Genomic DNA, 17,665 nt, shown 5'->3' on the forward strand with positions numbered 1-17,665 from the left:
CGCCGGGGTGGAGGCGCCGCGCTCGGACGGCCCCGCAGCTGCCCCGGCTGCGCGGCTGGAGCGGAGCCACCGCGGCCGGCCGTGGGACGCCCGGAGACGCGGGGTGCGGGCGCGTGAAGACTGGGGACTGGTACTTACCAATGCGAGCCTGAGCCTGAGATTTCCTCTGCGGTTTTCAGAAAGGCGCTCTGCAGACTATTAGACATTTTAGAGGGGTGGCAGGGGACGGGGCAGTGAGTGGTGTGGGGACACACGGTCCCCTAGCGGGCGCGAACCAGAGGGTGTGGACCCGCAGCCACTGAGGGGAGTGAGGCGGGCGGACCGGTGCGTGACAGACGGCACCCAAAAAGGGCGGCGTCCCAGGCGTCCGAGGGAAGTGGCCCTGGAGGCCGGAAGACGCATAAAGCGACAGCAACCTTACACATTCAGGCAGGTTCAGACTCGTCTCCGAGCCACGTGACGCGCCCGGGCCAGTCAGAGCGGGCGCAGGGGGCGGGACATGACTGACACCGCCCCCCCCCAGCTGCCGCCGCAGACAAGGGAGCCCAGAGACCCCGCGCAGGGGACCACGCCCACCAGAGCCAGCGGCTAGCCGAGCAAACCTCTGGCCGGGCTTGGCTATGGCATGCTCGGTTACCAAGGCGAATGGATCGCTGTGGTCCCGCCCTTATGACGTGCTCCAATCGCCAGCGAAGGTTGCTGTCTCTTCTTCCGGATCAGAGGAGGAATCGAAAGAGAAAGTTCTGCCCCTGCCTACTCGAAATGAAATATTTCCGGGGTCAAGCGTAAATTGTCTGCGCTTGGGAGTGCACTTTTGCATGCCAGAGGCGTCACGCGTCTTCCTCGCCTGCTTGCTTCAGTAGATATGGGCGGGCGTTTTGGCAGTTGTCCCAAATTGTTGAGAACTTTTATATTCCTTCCCGTGCCTAGAATTTATAGTATTTTTTTAAATTTTCTTTTATTTTCCTTCTGTTTCTTGAAGTTTTGCCTCTAGGTTAATCGATTAGCCATTTCCTCTCATTGCCATATATTTTTTTATTCGAGTCTCTGAATGTTAAATCCCCAGTGTAAACTTTGAAAGGCTTGTTTAAATTTCTGGAGAACAGCTATCTCAGAAATCTCTAGAATCAGCTGGGCGTTGGTGGAGCAAGCCTTTAATCCCAGCACTCGGGAGGCGGAGGCAGGCGGATCTCTGTGACTTCGAGGCCAGCCTGGTCTACAAGAGCGAATGCCAGGATAGGCTCCAAAGCTACACAGAGAGAAACCCTGTCTTGAAAAACCAAAAGAAGAAAGAAAGGAAGAAAGAAATCTCTAGAATCGTCTAGAATCTAGAATTAAGTTGTAATTACAACTACAAAAATTCTATTTTGTAATTATTTGGGATTAATGGGTAAATGAGATTCTTCTTCAGTTCAGTGTGGAATGCTGCGAAAGCGGTTTCAAAGATACACTTATTTTTTATACTCAATCTTGGTATACACTGTTCAAATTAAGAACATTGACAAGGTAGACGATTTGAAGGTTCACATGGTTATTTTAAAATGGAATTACTTATCAGGCTTCGTGACACATGATGAATTCCATCACTTGGAAGGTAGAAGCAGGAGACTGTGGAGTTTAACGTCATCCTTGACTACCCACCAAGTGGATGGGCAGCATGCACAACATGAAAACAAGTCTCACAAAAAAGGAGGAAGAAATGGTTTATTCATTTCCATAATCACTAAATGTAATGGATATTTAAGAACTTTATGCCTTGTTATGTTAACAGAAAGTGGTATTTTCCAAATTCTGAATAACACATTTATTTTTTAATAAAACACCTCCCATACTAAAGTCAGAAGGGAAAGTGGAAAAACCCTTAAATCTATCTTGCTTCTGGCTATTTTGTTGTTGTTGTTCATGAAATCAAACTTTGAAAAACTTCCCCCTTTGCCAGTCTTTGTGGGGCATGACTTTTTTTTCCCCCTAGCACTCAGGAAGAAGAGACAGGTAGGTCTCTGAATTTGAAGTCATCTTGGTTATGGATACATAGTGAGTTCTGGCTTAGTCAGGACTACAAAATCAGACTCTACTTTGAAAAAAAGTAAAGAGAAAAAGGGAAGGAGATATCTCTGCTTGCTATCTTTTCAACTGTCATTCATTGATTTGTATTTTCTAGTCTGACTTTTCATATTCATCACTACTAAGTTTACAAGAATAATTGTCACAGGTTCGGCTATCTAGACTTTGGAAGGCAGGAAGTTTCTGTGAAAGGAAAGGGAGAAAATGCGGCAGAGAGAGAGAGAGACAGAGACAGAGACAGGAGAGAGAGAGGAGAGAGACTGGAGGGAAGAATGGAGGGGGGGAAGAGCCAGAGAAGTTAGGCTGAGATACCAAGTCTCAAAACAGTTTTATATCAGTCCAAATCTGAAATTCAAAGTTTTTCCCATGGAAGAAGTAGGCATTAGGCTTTATGCTCATGACAATCAGTTACTGCACCTATGCTGTGACCAAAAGAAAAATGGTGTTTCTATACCTATGTCTAAGAAAGAATTCTTTAGTCAAGAGGCTGATTGCTGAGGCATATCTATTGGCAACAGTACAAGCAAAAAAGACCATGAGCATATATGAAGATAATTCTGGGAGCTAGATCACAGCATCCCATGAGTTCATTAAACAACCATTTATTGTAATTAATACTGCCTATCTCACACTTAACATCTTTAATCAGCAACCTATTAATTATTCTTTCACTCTTGATGTCTTGGAAATATACTTTAGTATGTTTCTTCCTACTTTTTGATCTACTCAGTATGCTATGAAGATCTTTTCTTGTTTTTAGTATATAAGTGAATTCTCATTCACTGTTCCTCTTATTTTCTCAAACTGTTTGTCTCCAGCTGATTATATCCATGCCCATGGTTTTAATTGCTACCTCTAACCCATTATTACACTACAAAACACATATATAATAACATGTCCCGGGCATTGTTAAGTGCGTTATAAATAGACACTCATTTGCTCCTAAAAGCTAGTAAAAAATGTTTTACAGAAATGAAGAAACTAACTATAGACTTGGCAAATAGCTCTCTGGAAGTCACATAGTTAGTGACTCTTGGAGCTAAATTCCAAATTCAGGTTGGTTGTCAGAAGATTCTATGTATCTTTCTCCTAACTCACAGACCTCTATCTTCAGTTTTTAGTTCTCATCAGATGTGTATATAGCTGGATTTTCATGAGCATCATGAAAATCATACTGTAAAATCACCTTCAAATGAAATATGTTCAAAATCAAACATTTTGTGCTACATTTTTCATTTTTGTTAATCACAAGATAGCCCAAACCCAGATGCTTAAATGCCAGTGTAGGAATGCAACCAACAACAGTCAGGCAATGTGGAGCTACCAGAGCTCAGCTATACTACAACAGCAAGACCTGAATATTCTATCACAGCAGAAGCACAAGAAAATAATGTCAAAAACAGCTATACACGAAGATGATATATATCCTTAAAGAAGAATGAAAAAACTCGCTTAAAGAAATCAAGAAAAAGACAACTAAAAATTAGGAGGAAACCAATAAATCCCTTACAGAATACCAAGAAATTCAAGGGAAGAAAAAAGAAAACAGGTAAAGAAATGGTTCAAGACCTGAAAATCGAAATAGAAGAAATAAAGTACAACCTGAGAGAATTCAGAAAATGGAAAATCTTGGTAAGTGAACAGGAAGTACAGATAAAATCACCAACAGAATACAAGAAATGGAAGAATCTTGGGTGTTGAAGATACGAAAGAAGAAATTGATTCAAAGAAGAAATACGTTCATTGGTCAAAGAAAATGTTAAACCAAAAAGACTCCTAACACAAAACACCAAATAGATTGAATCAGAAAAGAAATTCCCCAAGTCACATAATAACATGAAACACACAGACAAAGAATATTAAAAGCTGCAAGGAGAACATCCCCAGGAATATATAAAGGCAGACCTATTAGAATTATACCCAAATTCCCAATGGAGACTCTAAAAGCCAGAAGAGCCTGGAGAGATGTCTTGCAATCTCCAAGAGACCATGGTTGCCAACTCAGACTACTATACCCAGCAAAACTATCAATCACCATAGAAGACAAGGTATTTCATGACAAATTCAAATATAAGCAACATACATCCACAAATCTATCTCTACAGAAGGTACTAGAAGGAAAACTTAAACCCAAGGAAGTAAACTCTACCCACAAAAACAGTCAATAGATAATCTCACACCAGCAAAATCCAAACAAGGGAAACACACACACACATTTCCATTACCACAAAACAATCACTTGGCATTAATATTAATCAACGTCAATAGACTCAACAAATAAAAAGGCACAGGTTAACAGAATGGATATGAAAACAGGATCCACCTTCATACCGAATATAATACCTCAACATCAAAGACAGACATCACCTCAGAGTAAAGGGTTGGATAAAAAGATTTTCTAATCAAATGGATCTAACAAGCAGGTTGGTGAGGCTATCCTAATATCTAACAAAATAGATTTCCAACCAAAATTAATCTAAAGAGATGGAAAAGGGCATTTTATAAGGAAAACTCCACTACAATGACATTTCAGTTCTGAGCAGGGGCACCCACATTTGACATTAATAGTGGAACAATTCAAAACCAATCTCACCAATGGACAGGTTGTCTAGACAGGAACTAAACAGAGAAATAATGGAACCAACAGACATTATGACTTAAATGGGCCTAACGTATTTCTAAAGAAAATTTCACCCAAACAACAATGAATATACTTCCTTCTCAGCACCTCATGGAATATTCTCCAAAACTGACCATATACTTTGTCAAAAAGCAAGTCTGACACAAGAAAACTGAAATAACCTACTGTGTCTTATCAGACCATCCAGATTGAAGGTGGATTTCGACAATAATGACAGCAAGTTTATAAACTAACAGAAACTGAACAACTCTCTACTGAATTGCCACTGAGTCAAGGAAGAAATTAAGAAATTAAAGACTTGCAAGAATTTGATGAAAAGGAGTTTACAATATACCCAAACATTTGGGACACAATGAAAGCAGTGTTAAGAGGAAATTCATTGCACAAAATGTCTTCATAAAGTTATTATAAAAAGTCCCCATTGCTTATTCAAATACATATTCCCACCCCTACATAACCTTATTCTAGATATACAGTTCATCACTTTTGGAGGCTTAACTAAATATTGAGCCAGACATATCCTGCTCTTATAGAACTTACATCAGCTGGCAGCTACTTACAGTTACAAAATTAAAAATTAATAGACATAGGTATAGTATTTTAAGGACAACAATACTCAATCCAAACATTTTTTCTTGTCTGCAAGATACACATTTATACAGTTTCCTTTTCTACAAGAGAGTTCCAGGTCTCAGTCTCTCTATAAAAGGCAGACTTTGATAAAATACTCTTTTCCCATCTTACTATACCATACTTCTTCCAACAATATAAGTTCCTGTGTATAGTAAAAGATGTTTCCATCCCATATTTTAAATTTCATTTCCCCATTACATCATACTAGACCCTATCATTGATTCTATATGGTTGATGTCCAAAGAATGTACTCTCAACAGTTGGTACTATGCATATTTCTGAGGCTTTCCCCCTATTCTGTGTATGCATCCCTTACTCTCCTTTCCAGAACTGTTATAAATGGTTAATGTTCCAAGTGTTGCTTTCTCATATGTACCTAACTGTCTCTATTGAGTCAGCAATGTTCCCAGGATTGGCACTTTAAGTTAGTAATTTTGGACAACAGATTTCAGAAATATTAGCCCCCCTGTTGAATCTTAGGGGAAATTACTTGAGAAATAACAGAACAGGAGAAATGACAGCTGTCGCATGTGTGACTGACAAAGTAAAACAAAAATTGCTCAAGGAATCACAAATATAATGAGAGAGAAACAAGCCTGAAAGCTGCAGGAATTTTTGCAAATTCCTACACTGTCCTACTGGTCCCTGCCAAGTGAGATTTCATTTCTACAGGTTCCTTGCCCTGAGGAAACCCATTAGATAGGTATGCTGACCTGAGACTAGGCTGCATGACTCCAAACAAGACCCAGAATAGCTAAAACAACCCTGTATAGTAAAAGAACTTCCAAAGATACCATCGTTCCTGATTTCAAACTCTACTACAGAGCTATAATTATTAAAATTTCATGGTATAGACATAAAAACAGACAGGTGGATCAATGGAATTGAAGACATAGACATAAATTCATGCACCTAAAGACACCTGATTTTGATGAAGAAGCTAAAATTATTCATCAGAAAAAGAAAGCATCTTCAACCAATGGTGCTGTTCTAACTGAATGTTGGCATGGAGAAGAATGTAAGTAGACTATATCTATCACCCTGCATGAAACTGAAATCCAAGTGGATCAAAGAGCGAAACATAAAACCAGACACACTGAACCTGACAGAAGAGAAAGTGGAGAACAGCCTTGAATGCATTGGCACAGGAGACAACTTCCTGAACAGAACACCAATTGTAAAGGCACCAAGATCAGCAATTAATAAATGGGACCTCATGAAACAGAAAAGTGTCTATAAGGTAAAGGACACCATTAAAAGGACAAAACAGCAGGCTACAGAATGGGAAAATATCTTAAGCAACCCCAAATCTAGATAGAGGGCTAATTTCCAAAATATATAAAGAACTCACAAAACTGGACAACAATAACTAACTAGTTTTTAAATTTAAAATTTAAATCAGATCTAACAAAGAGTTCTCAATAGAAGTATCTCAAATGGCAGAGAAACACTTAAAGAAATGTTCATCATCCTTAACCATTAGGAAAATGCAAACAAAACGACTCTGATATTCCATCTTATATCTGTCAGAATAGCTAAGATCAAAAAACAGAAGTTACAGCTCATGCTGGCAAGGATGTGGAGCAAGGGGAATGCTCCTTCACTGCTGACTGTGGTGGTTTGAAAGAAAAATGACCCCCAAAGTGAATGGCACTAATGGGATATGTGGCTTTTGGGGGGTAGGTGTGGTCTTGTTGGAATGTGTCACTGTGGAGGCAGGCTTTGAGGCCTCATATATGCTCAAGCCACACTATTGAGACAGTTCACTCCCTCTTAAATTTGGATTAAGATGCAGCAAGCACTATATTTGCCTGCATGCTCCCATGTCCTACCATGATGATAATGGATTAAAACTCTGAAAACGAAACCAGACCCACTAAATGTTTTCTCATTTCAAGAGTCGCCATGGTCATGGTGTCTCTTCACAGCAACGAAACACTAACTAAGACACTGGTGGAGTACAAATTTGTAAAATCACTCCGGAAATCAATCTGGCAGTTACTCAGAAAACTGGGAATCAGCCTACTTCACAACCCAGCTATACTACTCCTTGACATATACCCAAAGGGCACATCACCATACCATAAGGACACTTGCTCAACTATTTTCATAGCAGTTTTATTAGTAATAGCCAGAAACTGGAACAACTTAGATGCCCATCACCCACAGAATGGATAAAGAAAATGTGGTACATTTACATAATGCAGTATAACCCAGCTACTAAGAACAATAACATCATGAAATTTGCTAGGAAATAGATGGAACTAGAAAATACCATTCTGAGTGAGGTAACCCAGACCCAAAAGGCAAACATGGTATGAACTCACTTCTAAGTGGATGTTAAGTGTAAACTAAAAGATAACCATGCTACAGTCCACAAACCCAGAGAACTGAAGTAATAAGGAGGACTCAAGGGGGGACATGTAAATTTCACTGTTAAGGGGAAATAGCATATGCACTACTGGTGGATGGGGGAAGGAGGGTTGGATGGGGAAGTTGGCATCAGAACAAGAGGGATCAGGTGAGGACACGATGAAGGGAGAGAGTACTGGGAAAGACACTAGAATATAGGGCATTTCTGGGATGAGCTAGAAACCTAGTCAATGGAAACACCTAGGAATCTATGAGGGTGATCCTAGCTAACACACCCACCAGTGGGGAATATGGAGCCTGAACTGGCCATCTCCTACAACCTGGCAAGACTTCCAGTGGAGTGATTGGGACCTCAACCAGTCACTGAGGCCCTTAAAGAGGAAATGAAAATTTCCTTAAAAAAATGCAAGAAAAGACAAACAAAAATTGGAAGAGATCTGCAAATCCCTTAAAGAAAACCAAGAAAAAGCAACCAAACAGGTGAAGAAAACAGTTCAAGACTTGAAAACTGAAATAGAGGCAATAAAGAAAACACAAACTGAAGGAACTCTAGAAGTGAAAACCTGGGTAAACAATCAGGAAATACAAATGCAAACACTGATAACAGTACAAGAGAAGGAAGATAGAATGTCAAGCCTTGAAGGTTTAAGAGAGGAAAGAGATTCATCGTCCAAATGAAATGTCAATTCCAACAAATTCTTAACACAAAATATCTAGGAAATCTAGGAAACCATGAAAAGACATAACCTGAGAATAACAGGGATAAAAGAAGTCCAGCTCAAAGGCAAAGAAAATATACTCAATAAAATCACAGAAGAAAACTTCCCCAACCTAAAGTAGGACATACCTATGAAAGTACAAGAAGCTTACAGAGCACCAAACAGACTGAACCAAAAGAAAAAGTCCTCTTGCCACATGATAAAACTAAGCATATAGAATAAAGAAAGAATATTAAGAGCTGCAAATCAAAAGGGCAAAGTAATATATAAAGGCAGACCTATTAGAATTATACTCAAATTCTCAGTGGAAACAATGAAAGCCAGAAGGTCCCAGTCAGGCATTGTACAGCTTAGACTACTATACCCAGAAAAGCTTTCAATCACCATAGATAGAGAAAACAAGATATTCCATGACAAAACCAGATGTAAACAGTACCTATTCACAAATTTAGCACTTCAGAAAATACTAGAAGGAAAACTCCAACCAAGGAAGTTAACTATACCTACAAAACACAGGGAATAGATAAACCCACACCAGCAATTCACTACGAAGAAAAATGCACACACACACAATGCCATCACTGACAACAAAATCAAAATTAACAGGAACTAGGCATCACTGGTAGTTATTATCCCTTAATATTATTGGACTTGATTCGTCTATAAAAATACAAAGGCTAATGGATTCTATATGAAAACAGAATCCATCCTCTTCCTGCATACAAGAAACACGCCTCAACTACAAAGACAGACATTACCTCAGAGTAAAGAGTTGAGAAAAGATTTTCCAATCAAATAGACTTAACAAATGAGCTGGTGTAGCTATCTTAATATCTAGCAAAATAGACTTCAAACTAAAATTAGTCAAAAGAGATGAAGAAGGTCATTTTATATTCATCACAGGAAAAATTCATCAAGATGAAATCTCAGTTCTGAACATCTATGCCCCAAATACAAGGGCACTCTCATTTGTAAAAGAAACATTACTAAAGCTTAAATCACACACCAAGCCCCACAAAATAATAGTGGGAGACTTCAACACCCCATACTTGCCACTGACCAGGTATACCAGAAAGAAACTTAACAAAGAAATAAAGGAACTAATGTTATGGCTCAAATGGGCCCAACAGACATCAATAGGACATTCTACCCAAACACTAAAGAATATACCTTCTCAGCACCCCATGGAACCTTCTCTAAAATTCACCACATACTTGGTACCAAAGCAAATCTCAACAGATATGAGAAAAATTGGAATAACCCCCATATCTTATTGGATTTACATGATTTAAAGTTAGAATTCAACAAAACACTAATTGCAGAAAACACATGCAGTCATGGAAATTGAACATTGCTTAACTGAATCATCACTAGATCAAGGAAGAAATAACAAATAAATTAAAGACTTCCTAAAATTCAATGAAAATGACAGCAAGACATTTATGTGACACCATGAAAGCAGTGATAAGAGAAAAGTTCATAGCACTAAATGACTACATGAAGAAGCTAGAGAAATACCACACTAGTGAATTGACAGAATAACTGAAAGCCCTAGAACAAAAAGAAGCAAACTCACCCAGGAGGAGTAGATGGGTGAAAACAATCAAATTGAACACTGAAATGAATAAAATAGAAACAAAGAGAACAATACAAAGAATTAAAAAGACAAAGAGTTGTTTCTTCAAGAAAATCAACAAGATAGACAAACCCTTATACAAAATAACAAAAAGAGAATATCCAAATTAATAAAATTAGAAATTAAAAGGGAGACATAACAAGAGGCACTGCTGAAATACAGAGAATCATCACATCATACTTAACAATCTGTACTCTACAAAATTGGAAAAATCTAAAGAAAATGGACAATTTTCTAGATAAGTACCACATACCAAAACTAAATCATGATAAACAACGGAAATAGACCTATATACCCTATGGAAATAGAAACAGTCATCAAAAGTCTCCCTCCACCTCCAAAAAAGAAAAAAAATCTGAGGGCCAGATCATTTCAGCACAGAATTCTGCCAGAACTTCACAGAACAGCTAATATCAATACTCTTCAAATTCTTCCACACAATAAAAACAGAAGGAATATTACCAAAGTATTTTTAAGAGACAACAGTTACCATGATACCCAAACCACACAAAGACACTACTAAGATAGAGAATTATAGACCAATCCTCTCATGAACACTGATGCAAAAATACTCAATAATATACTGGCAAACTGAATCAAAGAATACATTAGAAATATCCATCATGACCAAGTAGTCTTCATCCCAGAGATGCAGGTATGGTTCAACATACAAAAATCCATCAATGTAATCCACGATATAAACAAACTGAAAGAAAAGAAAGCACATGATCATCCTTCTAGATGCTGAAAAAGACTTCTACAAATTTCAACACCCTTCATGACAAAGGTCTTGGAGACATCAGGATTTCAAGGAACATACCTAAACATAAGAAAGGGAACATAAGGCAAGTCAACAGCCAACATCAAAGTAAATGGAGAAACATTCAAAGTGTCCCTCTGAAAACAGGAACAAAACAAAGCTTTCCGACCTCTCCATATCTATTCAATACTACTCAAAGTTCTAGCTAGAGCAACAAGAGCTAGACAAGAAAAGGAGATCAAGGAGATACTAACTGAAAAAACTTGTTAAACTTTCTATATTTCCTGATGATATGATAGCATACATAAAGTGACCCCAAAAATTCTACCAGGGAACTACTGCAACTGATACACTCCTTCAGAAATGTAGGAGGATATAAGATTAAGTCAAAAGATCAGTAGACCTCCTATAGATAGATGATAAATGGCCTGAGAAAGAAATCAGAGAAACAAACCCTTTACAATAGCAACAAATAACATAAAATATATTGGGGTAACTCTAATAAAACATGTGAAAGACATGTAGGACAAGAACTTTAAGTCTTTGAAGAAAGAAAGTGAAGAAGACATGAGAATATGGAAAGATCTCCCATGCTCCTGGATAGGTAGGATCAACATAGTAAAAATGGAAATACTACCAAAAGTAACCCACAGATTCAATGTAATACCTGTCAAAATCTGAGTAAAAATTTTCACTGACCTTGAAAAGAAAATACTCTACTTCATGTGGAAAAAAACCAGAATAGTCAAAACAATCCTCTACAATAAACGGATTTCAGGAGGGATCAACATCCCTGACTTCAAACTGTACTATAGAGCTACAGTGATGAACACAGCTTGGTATTCACCTAAAAAAACAGACAGGTGGACCAACAGAACTGGATGAAAGACCTGAATATCAATCAATCCACATACCTATGAACACCTGATTTTTGACAAAGAAGCTAAAATAGTAACATAGAAAAAAGAAAGTATTTTCAACAAATTGTGCTGGCAAAACTGTATGTCAATGTGTAGACGGATGCAAACAGATCCATATCTATCACTGTGCACAAAACTCAAGTCCACAAGGATCAAAGACCTCAACATAAAACCAACCACACTGATCCCAATAGAAGAGAAAATAGGAAGTAGCCTTGAATGCATTGTCACAGGAGACCACTTCCTAAATATAACACCAGTAGCACAGACACAGAGAGCAAGAATCAATAAATGGGACCTCCTGAAACTGAAAAGCTTCTTTAAGGCAAAGAACATGGTCAATAAGACAAAACTGCAGCCTACAGAATGGGGAAAGATCTTTACCAACACCACATCTAACAGAGGACTGATCTCCAAAATATATATAAAGAACTCAAGAAACTAGACACCAAAATACCAAATAATACAATAAAAAATGAGGTATATATCTAAATAGAGAACTCTCAACAGAGGAATCTGAAATCTGCAAAAGACACCCAAGGAAATGCTCAACAAGCTTAGTCATTAGAGAAATGCATATCAAAACAACACTGAGATTCCATCTTACATCTTCCAGAATGGCCAAGAGAAAAAACTCTGATAACAGCTTATCCTGGAAAAGATGTGGATCAAGGGGAACACTCCTCCACTGTTGGTGGGAGTGCAAACTTGTACAGCCACATTAGAAATCAATGTGGCATTTCCTCAAAAAAATTGGGAATCAGTCAAACTCAAGATCCAGCAATACCGCTCTTGAGAATATACCCAAAGCATGCACACTCACACTGCAAGCACACTTGCCAACTATGTTCATAGCAGTATTGTTATGAGCCAGAACCTAGAAACAACCTAGATGTCTCTCAACTGAAGAATGGATAAGAAAATTGTGGTATTGCTTTCAAAATGTCCCATAAGTTTGGGTATGTTATTTTATTCTATAAAGTCTTTAACTTCAGGCTTTATTTCTTCATTGACCTAGGAGTGATGTAATTGAGCATTGTTCAATTTCCGTGAGTTTGTAGGGTTTCTGCAATTTGTGTTGTTGTTGAATTCTAACTTTAAACCATGGTGATCTAATAAGATATAGGGGATTACTATAATTTTTTGTATCTGTTGAGATTTACTTTGTTGCTGAGTATGTAGTCAGTTCCATCAGGTGCTGAGAGGAAGGTATATTCCTTTGTGTTTGGGTAGAATGTTCTATAGATGTCTGTTAAACCAAATGAGTCATAACTTCTGTTAGTTTATTTCTTTGTTAATTTGTTGTCTGGTAGTACTATCCAGTGGTGACAATGTGCTATTGAAGTGTGTGGGGTTTTATGTGTGATTTAAGTTTTTGTTATGTTTATTTTACAAATGGGGGTGTCTTTGTATTTGGGGGATAGATGTTCAGAATTGAGATTTAATTTTGATGAATTTTTCCTGTGACGAATATGAAATGACTGTTTTCATTTCTTTTGATTATTTTTAGTTTGAAGTCTAATATGTTAGCTATTAGGTTAGCTACACCAGCTTATACTTGGTCCACTTGATTGAAAAATCTTTTCCCAACATTTACTCAGGGATAATATCTGTCTTTGAGTTTGAGGTGTGTTTCTTGTATGCAGCAGAAGGATGGATTCTGTCTTCATATCCATTCTGTTAGCCTGTGTCTTTTTATAGGTGAATTAAGACCATTGACATTAGCAGATATTAGTGACCACTGGTTGTTGATTCACAATAGTTTTGGATTTGTCATTGCTAGTTTTACTGTGTGTGTGTTTCCCTTTTTTGGCCTTTGGTAATGCAGGGTTAACTGTTGCCTATGTTTTTGTGAGTGTATCTAACTTCCTTGGGTTGGAGTTTTCCTTCCTTTAGGGCTGGATTTGTGGATATGTATTGTTTAAATCTGTTTTGTCATGGAATATCTTGTTTTCTCCATCTATCGTGTTTGAAAGCTGTCCTGGGTATAGTAGTCTGGGCTGGAATCTGTGGTCCCTTAGTGCTTATAGAACATCTATCCAGGACCTTCTGTATTTCAGAGTTTCCATGGAGAAGTCAGGTGTAATTCTGATAGGTCTGCCTTTATATGTTACCTGGCCTTTTTCCTTTGCAGCTTTTAATAATCTTTCTTTATTCTGTATGTGTGGTGTTTTGATTATTATGTGGTAAGGGAACTTTTTTGTGCAGTCTATTTGGTGTTGTGAAAGCTTCTTGTACTTTCATATGCATGTCCTTCTTTAGGTTGGGAAAGTTGAATTTTGTTGAATATGTTTTCTGCACATTTGAGCTGGGCTTCTTCACCTTCTTCTATACCTATTATTCTTAGGTTTAGTCTTTGCACAGTGTCCTATATTTCCTGGGTAGGTTTTGGTAAGGATTTGTTGGAATTAACATTTTCTTTGGTCGATGAATCTATTTCCTCTAGTGAATCTTTAACACCTGACAGGATCTTTACCATCTCATGTATTTTGTTGGTTATGTTTGCATATGAAGCTCCTGAATGCTTACCCAGGTTTTCTACTTCCAGTAATCCCTCAGTTTGTGTTTTATTTTTTGCTTCCCATTTTTTATTTAAATTAGAAACAATTTTGTTCTTACATATCAATCCCAGTTCCCTCTTCTCCCATCCTCCCATGTCTGCCACTGACCTGCTCATGGGGGGGGGCTTTCCATGGGGGATCATCAAATTATGTCATATCATTTGGGGCAGGGCCTAGGCCCTCCTTCATAAATCTAAGCAGAAAGAGTATCCATCATGGGTAATTGGTTCCCAAAGTACACTCATGCACTAGGGAATATCTGGGAATACTGGATCCACTGCCAGAGGCCCCATAGACTCTCCAGGCCTCTTAACTGATACCCACATTCAGGGGGCTTAGTTTGGTCCTATGCTGGTTCCCCAGCTGTCATACTGGGTCTGTGAGCTCCCATTTGTTCAGGTTAGCTATTTCTGTGGGTTTCCCCAGAATGGTGTTGACCACTTTGCTCATCACTCCTCCCTTCCTACAACTGGATTCTAGGAGTTTGCCTCAGTGCTTAGCTGTGAATCTCTGCTTCTGCTTTCATCAGCTTCTGTATGAAGGCTCTAGGAAGGCATTTAAGATAGTCATCAATCTCACTATAGAGGAAGGGGATTTGAGGTAGCCTCTCCACTATATCTTAGATTCTTATTTGGGGCCATCCTTGTGGATCTCTGGACACTTCCCTAGTTCCAGATTTTTCTTTAAACATATAATGGATCCCTATTTCAAGATATCTCTTTTCTTGTTCTTCTTTATTCTTCCTCTGAATCAATCTTCCTGACCCCTCTTGTTCTCCTCTCCAACTCTTCTCCCATCCTCTTTCTTCCACCTCCCTCAACCTACACCTTGCTCCCAATTTGCTCAGGAGAACTTGTCTCCCCTTTTCCAGGAGACCATTTATGTCTCTCTGAGGGTCCTCCTTGTTTCCTAGTTTCTCTGGGGATGTGAATTGTAGGCTGGTAATCCTTTGCTCTATTTCTAGTATCCGTAGGTACATGTGTGTCTCTCTTAGGGTTCTCCTCGTTTTCTAGCTTCTCTGGAGGTGTGGATTGTAGGCTGGTTATCCTTTGCTCTATGTCTAAAATACATATATGAGTGAGTACATACCATGTTTATCTTTCTGTGTCTGGATTACCTCACTCAGAATGGTTTCTTCTACTTCCATCCATTTGCCTGCAAATTTCAAGATTTCCTTTCTTCCTGATGAGTAGTACTCCATTGTGTAAATATATCACATTTTCTTTATCTATTCTTCAGTTGAGGGGTATCTAGGTTGCTTCCAAGTTCTGGCTATTATAACTAATGCTGCTATGAACATAGTTGAGCAGATGTCCTTGTGGTATGAATGTGCAGCCTTAGGGTATATGCCTAAGAGTGGCATTGCTGAATCTTGAGATACACTGATTTTGTGTTTTCTTTTTTAATTTAAATTAGAAACAAGGTTGGTTTACATGTCAATCCCAGTTCCCTCTCCCTCCCCTCTTACACCTCATCCCATGCCATCCCATCCCATGCCATCCCATCCCATCCTCTTTCTGCTCTCCAGGGCGAGTGAGGCTTTCTATGGGGGATATTCAAAATCTGTCATATCGCTTGTAGCAGGGCCTAGGTCCTCCCCTGTGTGTATAGGCTGAGGGTGTATCCCTCTATGTGGAATGGGCTCACAAAGTCCATTCTTTTGCTATGGATAATACTGATCTACTACCCAAAGCCCCATAGATTTCTCAGGCCTCCTAACTGACACCTATGATCAGGGGGTCTGGGTTGGTCCTATGCTGGATTCCCTTCTATCAGTCTGGGGTCCATGGCCCCCTTTGTCTAGGTCAACTGTTTCTGTGGGTTTCTCCAGCCTGGTCTTGAACCCTTTGCTTATCACTCCTCCCACTCTGCAGCTGAATTCTAGGAGTTCAGTTCAGTGTTTAGCTGTGGGTGTCTGCTTCTGCTTCCATCAGTACTGGATGAAGGCTCTAAGATGGCATATTAAGTAGTCATCAATCTCATTATCAGGGAAGGGTATTTAAGGTAGCCTTTCCAATAATGTTTAGTTAGTTGGTGTCATCTTTGTAGATCTCTGGACATTTCCTACTGCCAGGTTTCTCTTTGAACCTATCATGACTCCCTATATTATGATATCTCTTACCTTGCTCTCCTCTAGTCCACCCTTGATTCTGTGTTGTCTTTATTGTCTTTATTTCAATTTTCAAGTCTTGAACTATTTGAATTATTTCCTTCACCTCTTTGATTGTTTTTTCTTGGCTTTCCTTGCTTTCTCAAAGGGAGTTAATTCCATTACTCCTCAAATTGTTCTGCACAATAGAAGCAGATGGGATATTGCCAAACTCTTTCTACGAGGCTACAATCACTTTGATACCCACGCCACACAAAGATATGACTAAGAAAGAGAACTACAGACCGATATCCCTCATGAACATCAATGCTAAAATAGTCAATAAAATACTGGGGAATCGAATCCAAGAACATATTAGAAAACTCATGCACCATGATCAAGTAGGCTTCATGCCAGGGATGCAAGGATGGTTCAACACATGAAAATCCATCAATGTAATTCACCATATAAACAAACTGAAAAAGAAAAACCACATGATCATCTCACTAGATGCCAAAAAAGCCTTTGACAAAATTCAACATCCCTTCATGATAAAGATATTGGAAAGCACAGGAATAACAGGAACATATTTAACATGGTAAATGCAATATACACCAAACCAATAGCCAACATCAAACTAAATGGAGAGAAACTCAAAGTGTTTCCTCTAAAATCAGGAACAAGACAAGGCTGTCCACTCTCTTCATATCTTCTCAATATTGTACTTGAAGTTCTAGCTAGAGCAATAAGACAAGAAAAGGGGATCAAAGGGATACAAATTGGAAAGGTAGAAGTCAAACTTTCACTATTTGCAGATGACATGATAGTCTGCATTAGTGACCCAAAAAGCTCTACCAGGGAACTCCTTCAGCTGATAAACACCTTCAGCAAAGTGGCAGGACACAAAATTAACTCAAAAAATCAGTAGCCCTACTATATACAAATGATAAATCCAATGAGAAAGAAATTAGGGAAGCATCACTTTTCACAATATCCACAAGCAACATAAAATATCTTGGGGTAACCCTAACCAAAAAAGTGAAAGACCTGTACAATAAGAACTTTGAGACTTTAAAGAAAGAAATTAAAGAAGATACCAGAAAAATGGAAAGATCTCCCATGCTCTTGGATAGGTAGAATCAACATAGTAAAAATGGCAATCCTGCGAAAAGCAATCTACAGATTCAATGCAATCCCTATCAAAATCCCAACACAGTTTTTCACAGACATTGAAAGAACAATACTCAACTTCATATGGGAAAATAAAAA

At 38.6% G+C, this 17,665-nt stretch overlaps 1 protein-coding gene across 4 annotated transcripts in view; it reads right to left on the minus strand.

Annotated features, from left to right (window-relative positions):
* Window positions 1-17,665, minus strand: part of Lrif1 (ligand dependent nuclear receptor interacting factor 1) — a 75,110-nt gene that overhangs the window by 13,006 nt on the left and 44,439 nt on the right. For 2 of the 4 annotated variants that reach the window (XM_027395437.2, XM_027395435.2), the window contains exon 1: window positions 139-437. The exons of 1 other annotated variant lie outside the window; for it this stretch is intronic. Coding sequence is in view for 1 of the 3 variants with exons in the window: in XM_027395432.2 (XP_027251233.1) it covers window positions 139-206 (68 nt within the window). In the remaining 2 variants the exon portion in view is untranslated. Of the gene's footprint in view, window positions 1-138; window positions 451-17,665 lie in introns of those variants that run through there. One more of the 4 variants, XM_027395432.2, reaches the window with a different exon arrangement.

The sequence above is a fragment of the Cricetulus griseus genome (genome assembly GCF_003668045.3).
Source record: "Cricetulus griseus strain 17A/GY chromosome 1 unlocalized genomic scaffold, alternate assembly CriGri-PICRH-1.0 chr1_0, whole genome shotgun sequence".
Classification (NCBI taxonomy): domain Eukaryota; kingdom Metazoa; phylum Chordata; class Mammalia; order Rodentia; family Cricetidae; genus Cricetulus; species Cricetulus griseus.